The sequence below is a fragment of the Triplophysa dalaica genome, chromosome 19 (assembly GCF_015846415.1).
Source record: "Triplophysa dalaica isolate WHDGS20190420 chromosome 19, ASM1584641v1, whole genome shotgun sequence".
Classification (NCBI taxonomy): domain Eukaryota; kingdom Metazoa; phylum Chordata; class Actinopteri; order Cypriniformes; family Nemacheilidae; genus Triplophysa; species Triplophysa dalaica.
This window is the reverse complement of record NC_079560.1, coordinates 13,059,258-13,067,218: the sequence shown is the minus strand read 5'-3', so window position 1 is coordinate 13,067,218 and position 7,961 is coordinate 13,059,258. Positions and strand designations below refer to the sequence as shown.

The 7,961-nt window shown below is 36.6% G+C and overlaps 1 protein-coding gene across 1 annotated transcript; it reads right to left on the bottom strand.

The window, feature by feature from the left end:
• Nucleotides 1-51: 51 nt before the first annotated feature.
• On the bottom strand, nt 52-7,934 carry LOC130408406 (multidrug and toxin extrusion protein 1). Its single transcript, XM_056731913.1, has 17 exons — nt 7,590-7,934; nt 7,231-7,332; nt 7,064-7,132; nt 6,830-6,978; nt 6,510-6,552; nt 6,300-6,344; nt 6,082-6,179; nt 5,836-5,933; nt 4,530-4,643; nt 4,379-4,446; nt 2,952-3,060; nt 2,404-2,479; nt 1,863-1,932; nt 1,325-1,457; nt 1,126-1,220; nt 971-1,049; nt 52-880 (listed from the first exon to the last, which is right to left on the bottom strand). Exons 1-17 carry the CDS (start codon nt 7,770-7,772, stop codon nt 651-653), a joined length of 1,761 nt encoding a protein of 586 aa, XP_056587891.1. The 5' UTR covers nt 7,773-7,934; the 3' UTR covers nt 52-650.
• Nucleotides 7,935-7,961: the final 27 nt, after the last annotated feature.

Sequence of the window (7,961 nt, the reverse complement as noted above, 5' to 3'; positions counted from 1 at the left end):
TGCTAAGTAACTTGTTTTTGAAATGGTAACATACAGCAAAAAGTAAAAACAATAGTTTGATCTTTTATTCAAGATTACCACCAGAACTTAAAATATCAGGCCAAATGTGTCGTAACTCTGTCTGAAAATGTTATTAAGATAGGAATAGCTACGTTTCTAAATTGAATGCTTGCCATTGGAAGCTAAAGCACTCTTTGAATGTTTCCCTGTACAACAGTGATTTCTAAACACTTAAAAATCCTTTATCATCCAAATATATTTTTTGAATCACTTTCTTTTCATTATTGCATTCAATATACATTTAAGTGCTGTCATGGTTTGTCAAGTTTCTCACATTGGTTTGAATGGCTATAGTCGAATTGTGCGTATCAATCAATCATCAAAATGGCTGAACATACATTAGCTGTTTCTAAATGCCTTCTGCTTTTATGTGACCTAGTATTTTAGCGTCACAAATGAGTACTTTGGTTTGATTAATACATCAAGAAAGAGCTCATTATTAAACTAAAAAATTACGATCACGCTAGTTTCACATCATCAGCCCAAGCTGTGCTGTCAATATATATGTTCCCCCAAATAAAATAGACACTGTGCTTATAGAATGCCCTTAAATCTTTGATAAGAATGGCAAAAGGTTTCTTAACTACTGATTATGTGGACTTGAGAAAGCTGGTAAGCATCTCATTCAACACAATCCCTCCAGCTAGGATAGCCAACATAAGAATAACAGCAAGTCCTCGACGGACCACAAGCTGCCGGGTGGTCAAGACCTCTCCAACTGTGACGATGACACCAGTCTCTGCTTTTTCACTCCCTCCTTCCAGGTCTGTGTTTGTGTCACTTTGGCCTTCTTCAATGTTTTGTGCACCCTTTGAAACGTCTGTAAAGAGACATGCAAAATATGTTCTTCACAAGGAAACGTCCAACTTAAAACTTAAAGGGTCACCATATGCCATAATATAGATGCTACCTTCTGTGCAGCCATTGTTTTCCATCGCATAAGATTCATCTTTAGTTTCCAGTTTTTGCACACCTGCTCTCACCAAGGCCTGCGAATCAAAAGACAAACTGGTGTCATCCTCAACAAACACGAAATCATGAAGTGGATGATGGAATATAACCCACCTCTTCAGTTGCTTTCTTCCAGTCAAGTTTGCAAATGAGGATGATGAAGAATATAGACTGTAAGAAGACGCATACAAACATCCCAACCCACAAACCTATAAAGAGAGAGAGAAATAGAGAGAGATTGAGAGAAGACGGCAGGTGAGTGATGGAGGTCCTCAGTGTATCACTTACAGTTAACACTACAGGACATTCTTACCAACGATACCCATGCCCACAGCAAACATCAGGGACACTCCTATTGGAAATCCCACAAAATAATATCCCACAATGTTGCAAAGTGCACCGATCAGTTGCTTTCCAGCACCTCTGACTATTCCACCTGTAATGCCCTGTAGATAGAGACACGGCTATTAACAAGAGAACAAGAATCACATAATCATAATGGCTGCAAAGCTTGAAATATTAAAGAAAAACTGAAAACACTGAAACATAAATTGTTATTTAAATGTGAAGTCCATGACTTTAGGGGTTACTAAGCAACACCATTCCTTACCTTTCCAAGATTCACAACAGTAAACTAATAATAATAATCTATGATATATATTGTCTGGTCAGATTTCGTAGAAAATGTAATGGAAAGATAAGAAGTTAAACTAAAGTATCCTGCATTTTTATTTTTCAAACAGTGATGGCGATAGAGAAGCAATCGTTACAGATTGTGGGTTTAATCTGTCTTTTGCCACTCAGAAACATTATTTTGAAAACAACGACAGCAGAAAAATTGATGAACTCACCGCAATTGCATCAAACAGATGAAAGAAGCCATACATAATCATGACCTGTGAAACTCTGAGCACAATTTCTCTGTGAAAAGAGATCATGATGATGAGGAGAATGAGGTGAAAACACTAATCTCACTATTTAATTTCTCATATTGTGACACAAACACCTTAAAATTGACGTTATACATGAGAATTTGCATTTAATCTATAGTAGATTCAGAAATAAGATTTCATATGTTTGGGTTTCTTTATCTTTGAAAACAGACGGCATCAAAAGGTACAAGGCATACATTAGGTGTTTAACACACATTCTCATCCTCCTGAGTTTGATGGGCAGATACATAAATGATCAGTGAAATCATTCCAAAGTAGGAAAAGACCTTCATCTACCTGAAGGTAAAACATGTTGAGGTCTTTCAATGGTGCACAGGTTAGTTAGCTATTTTGAAAACCCACACCAATATTACTCTAATGTTACGTAAGTACTATCAAACGTGTGCTTATAAGACTTTTTCTATTTAATATTAAACAGCAGATCGCTGTATCTACTTACTCTTCTATGGTGAAGACGTATCCAATAATGTCTTTTGTGGATCCAATAAAGATTGCAACTATACAGGAAACAAGTACTAGAAGATAAAAAAATGAAAAACACAATAATTAAGAATCTTACCCTTGTGAGTTACTGATCTATAGTTTTAGTGGTAGTAAATACGCTACAATATTCAAACCTTTGGGGTCAATTTTGTAAACTCATAAAAACTATGGCACAAAAGAAATGCAACTTTGGGAACTTTTGTTCAGAATGAAAACTCCAAAATAAACCCAAAATATGTTATTGTGAAGCCATTGGCCATCCTTTGTCTAGAATTTCTTATTATCAAAATTTTTGCTTAGTGATAAAAGAAATCTGTCAGTTGGCACAATTGTATTTCCCTATATATTTCTTTGCCTTCGGATCAAAAGCCTTTCAGTCACTAAACATAGTCGCACCTATACAGACCCTGAATGGTAGTGTATAGTATTATATTGCTTTAATGTGCTTTATTGACTCATATTGTTTCATGTATGTAAATATTCTTCTCATCTTATTTCACATACGTCCACAGACTAATGAGACTTTGGCAGACAGTTTGGCTTGTTCTGTGTTTCCAGCTCCGAGTGCATTTCCCACCCTCACACTGGCTGCTACAGCAAACCCCAGAGGAAACTAAAAAATAAAGATAAAAAACATCTATTTAGTTATAAAAAAACAAAGATGAAGTGTTTAAATTGCAGAATATGGTACATAATGTTTTCAGATGGGTCAAAACTAGGGATGTAACAAAATCAAAATCTCACCGTACGATAATACCTATATATAAAGTCCACGCTACAATATTAATTGCAATATTTAAAATGACAAATGATGACTTTGAAACATGCCATAAGCATCCTCTTTTGTTTTTTAATCCTCTGATCGCAAATGTTGCTTGAGGTATGAGTTATAGTATGGGATGGGTTAAATGCCTTGGTATAATTGGTATAATAAAAGGTAACATTTTTCAAACATTCTCTATGTTAGGGCCGGAAGACCTACCGTTTCATAAAGTCATGTGACGATAATATTGAGGTAATATTGCTATTGCGATAATATTACATCCCTTGTCAAAAATGTTTTGTGAAGTGGGTTATCTCGATAAAAACTTTTCTGCATGCCTTTTGCCTGTGACTTATTTAAAACCTAATGAAAGTATAGATTCATGCTGCTGTTGCTTAGCAACAACACTGACCAGTATAAGATGCAAAATTAAGTGCATTTTTGTTTCTGCTTGTGGGGTTTTTGAAAAAACTAATTTAAATCTTTTCAAGTTTGACCCAGTTTTTAGATAGGAGTACTTAGAACACATTTTAAAGGAAATTGCTGAAAAAAAAGTTGAAATGCAGCACAGCCACATACACTTCAATTACATACACATTATAAACCTCTTTGAATGACAAGTGGAATATCCAGAAGAACTTCCTGTTACACTTACACAAACGTTTATGTTAGACATATATCCTTAAGATATTATAATATATAAAATATTTAAAAATACTAATAAAAACTGAAACTGGAAGTGCTTCTGGACCAGTGTTTACATCTTGCAAAGTGGTCTGTAGCGAGTGAATTCAGACATTTGATTTAAAAAACATCTGATGGAAAATCTATGTGGGTAAATAAATCTCTATGGTTTGGTTGCTTTCACCAACCAATGTCTTTAACTGACCAGGCAGAAGATAACACATTTTTATTTGCTAATGGAACGCAACACCTTATGTTCCTTTAAAACAATAATCCAACAGAAAGATGAATGTGGGAAAGGGAACCATGATACAATAAACAGGTTCCAATTTCAGTTTATCTTTCATGTAAATGTAGAGCTGTTATTTCGACCCGTTGACCAGCAAACAGCTGGTGCTGTTGAGATGTTGAAACCAGTAGTGTATGGTTTCCATGTCTTAAACCAAGTACATTTGCGATTCATGAAAAACCTTTGTAAACCTACCATAAATGCAATATTAGCAAGCTCATAGACGACAGACTGAGCCCCCAGCTCTGCCTCACTGATCAACCCTATAGCGATAAAAGACAATATTCACAAATATGTGTGACATTAACTAAATTAATTCACCTCAATGCAAAATAAGTCTGCAAACCTGCCAGGAATCCACCAATCTCATATGTCCACCACTCCACACACAGCATGAGCATGCTGGGAAAAGCCAAGCGAATGAATGCCCCCCATTCCTGCAGACAGTCAACGGACCAACCTAATATTGTGTGAGAGACAGATGGAGGTAGAGGAGAGACGATTCATTAAAGGAGACAGGGGCCTCCTTAAAAGAAAATTCTAAATACACTACAGTGATTAAATTAATCCCTTTAACCATTCACATTTTCATTAATATTGTACATAATTTGGATGCATATAAAGAAAATAATTGAGGTAAAATCAATGGATGAATGCTATGAAATTGAAGGGATAGTTAACCAATCATTTATTCACCCTTTTAAAGTCAATGCATCCAGTTTGTGACAACCCTAGTCCGCGTTTCCCCTGTGTTTGGGAACTTTTATGTTACTTCCTATTCTGTGCCATGTTTTGTAGTCCGTTGTAGTTTTAGTGTTAATAACTTCCTCGTGGTGAGTCTTGTTATCTTATTAGTTTCTACGTATTTAAACCCCAGTTTTTCCTTTCTCTAGTGTGAATCGTTGTATGTTTGTTCCGTCCCAGTGTCGTTTCTCATTGACAACCAAAACTATAGTGCCCCATTGACTTCAATTGAATTAACACAAAACCACACCACACCTCTCTTTGAATGACATGAGAGTGAATAAATGATGTTCAATAAACGCAATGAGGTCTGCACATCCAATTAACCCAGACTGGGCTCAGGTGCCGGACAACAAAAAGTTAAATCACAAAAGGAAGAAATGTGTAGTCCGTACACAGATGAAGATCTGACGGTCGAAACGTGGCGCTATCTAATACACTTTGGAGCATTTTACATCAGTGTGTGGACTACACATTTCTTCCTGTCAATTTTTTTCTTAAGTAAACTTTCCCTTTAACAACCCTAAGATTGTTACACACCTGTATAACCAAAAAGATCTCATCCCCCATTTACCAAAGTAGGCAATAAATGGGGGCTCATTGCGGGATGACATTTAATTAAAAAATAATAATTTATACAGGTTTGAAACAACCTGTCTACATTTGAGACAACCTCAATGTCAGAATTTCCATTTTTGGGTGAACTATCACTTTAAACTAAGCTAACATGACTCAGGTACGTCTGGTCAAATATTACAAATGTACAGAAGACACTTTGCACCATGACATTACTGTTACACATTTAGTCTGTGGAAACTGCAAGTGTCAGACACTGAAAAAGCAAATCTGGGTAAAATTTAGTGAACTGGTAAGTAATAAACTAGACAGACCAACAGACAGACACTTACCGTCCCATGTGGCTTTATGCAGGCCCTTCCAGCGAATGTAGACATAGAGAAACACAGCTAATGAATACTGAGAAATTGTGTTCGCTGCAGCAGATCCACTGTGAACACAGGACAAGATCAAAAATAAGATACAGATAAAAAATCTGGAAAAAAAGCCATTTTGTTATTCATAATCCTAAAATAATAGTAACGATTCATTACAAAGACGACAGATATTATGAGAGGAACAGAATCAAGCCTTCTTACGCAACGCCAAGTTCAAGAACATGAAGGAAGACGTAGTTTATTAAAGCATTGAGGACATTTCCAGCTAATCCTGTGATGACCTGAGGCCAAATAATACCCTAAAACAAGAAAACAGCCCCATTAATATGATAAGAAGCAAAGCCAAGGTCAGGCAAAAAACAATAAATAGACATATTCATAAATATAATATAACACATTCTCAGCACTAGACGCATTACCTGATTTTGAAGATATTTGCCCTGAAGCTGGTACATAAAAGCAGCCTGTAGACAAATACAAAATCAGTATGAGCGTAAGAAAAAACTCACGTTTTCATGCTACGAAAGTTAAATATTCTAATGGAAATGTCAAATTGCATTCGTATGTTAATCTCATACAAATTTAAAAAGAAGAAGGAAGTTCATCAATAAAAAGGTTGTGACACTCACAGGCAGTGCGGGCATAAATATTTTAACATAGAGCTGAGACAGACTGTTGAAAAATAGAAAGAGACAATCAAACACAGCCTAAGAAACTTTTGTAACACGTGAATCTCGCATTTCTAGAGGATGAAATCATGTTTAAACCAGCTATGGTTTATAGCAGACAGACTTGACAAGAGTACAGGACTACAGATTGACTACTTGCTCAGTCAATGCAGTTTTGGATTCTTAAAGTTAAAATGTGTCAAGCAATTAACCCTGTCATCGTCCTTTATGGTCTCATTCTATCACAGATACTGTAGTAGTAACTCTTTAACATGTCAGACCTGGCCACCCTGGGGCTCTGTTTTACAGTCAGGAGGATGGGTTCTGTGTTGATGAGCAGCGCCCAACAGGGAAAACAGGCCAATAGCAGAATGAGAATCCCTCTCTGCAGTATCACACCCACCCGCTTCAGATTATTACCACCAAACGTCTGCAAGAACACACAGATCCATTACAAGCTTTGCTTCACATTCACACCACAATGGCCACATAATACACTTATTTCGATATCCTACCTGTGATATGAGTGTATCACATGCAGACGCCAAACCAGAGCCGATAGAGATCCCGGTCACATTAATAACCTGTGAGAAAAATAAAAATAATGCACATTGCTGTTCTAATGAAGACTTATGGATGTTCACCACATAACACATTTTTATCAGGAACTTCATAAACTCACAGCAATAGCCAGAGCAACACCAGCCAGTTCAGTTTTTCCCAAGTGTCCACAGAACACAGTGCTGACGAAACTGATCAGAAAGATCATCAGCTGAGATATAAACTACAGAAAGACGACACACATCAGCATTATTAAATAAAAGCTATACGAGATTTTAAGTGTTGAATGTATAATAGTGTCATTCATAATGACAATCAACATACATATATCTGAAGGATGTAACAGCTCGAAATTCCCCCCCCCCAAAATGCAATACAGTTGTTACTAATGTTAATAACAATTATAATGTTGTCTTTAGTTGGCTATGTAGAGTGAAATACGTGCCACATACGGATACAAATCTATTCGTTGTTTCTTACCACTGGTCCAGCCAGTTTTACCAAATGTACAACTTCTTCTTTATAATTTACTGGTAACAGGCTTCGCAGTTTCCTTCGACATCCTCCACAAACAATCTGTGAACTGGACGTTGACAGGGCATCATCGCATTTCTCTTGTTTTGATTCTCCATTCATCTGAGTTACTGCTTTAATACCGTCCATTCTCTCTTTCTGAAGTCAGTCCTGAATGCCTTCACAAACTCAATAACTTGTTGTTAACAGTATAGGGCTACATCAGCGTGTAGGAAACTTTAAAGCCCTGAATGTCAGCTACAGGGAGACGAGTGGAAGACATTTGAATAACGGTGTGACAGCGAGCGTAACCCCGCCTGTCTGCCTGCCGGACTCCAC

Excerpts from the sequence above, each read along its gene's own strand:
- LOC130408406 (XM_056731913.1), bottom strand. The coding sequence starts at position 7,772 with ATGGACGGTATTAAAGCAGTAACTCAGATGAATGGAGAATCAAAACAA. Across the intron at positions 4,447-4,529 it reads GATTGGTGGATTCCTGGCAG|GGTTGATCAGTGAGGCAGAG; the intron begins GTTTGCAGACTT and ends TTATCGCTATAG. Across the intron at positions 1,458-1,862 it reads ATCTGTTTGATGCAATTGCG|GGCATTACAGGTGGAATAGT; the intron begins GTGAGTTCATCA and ends CTCTATCTACAG.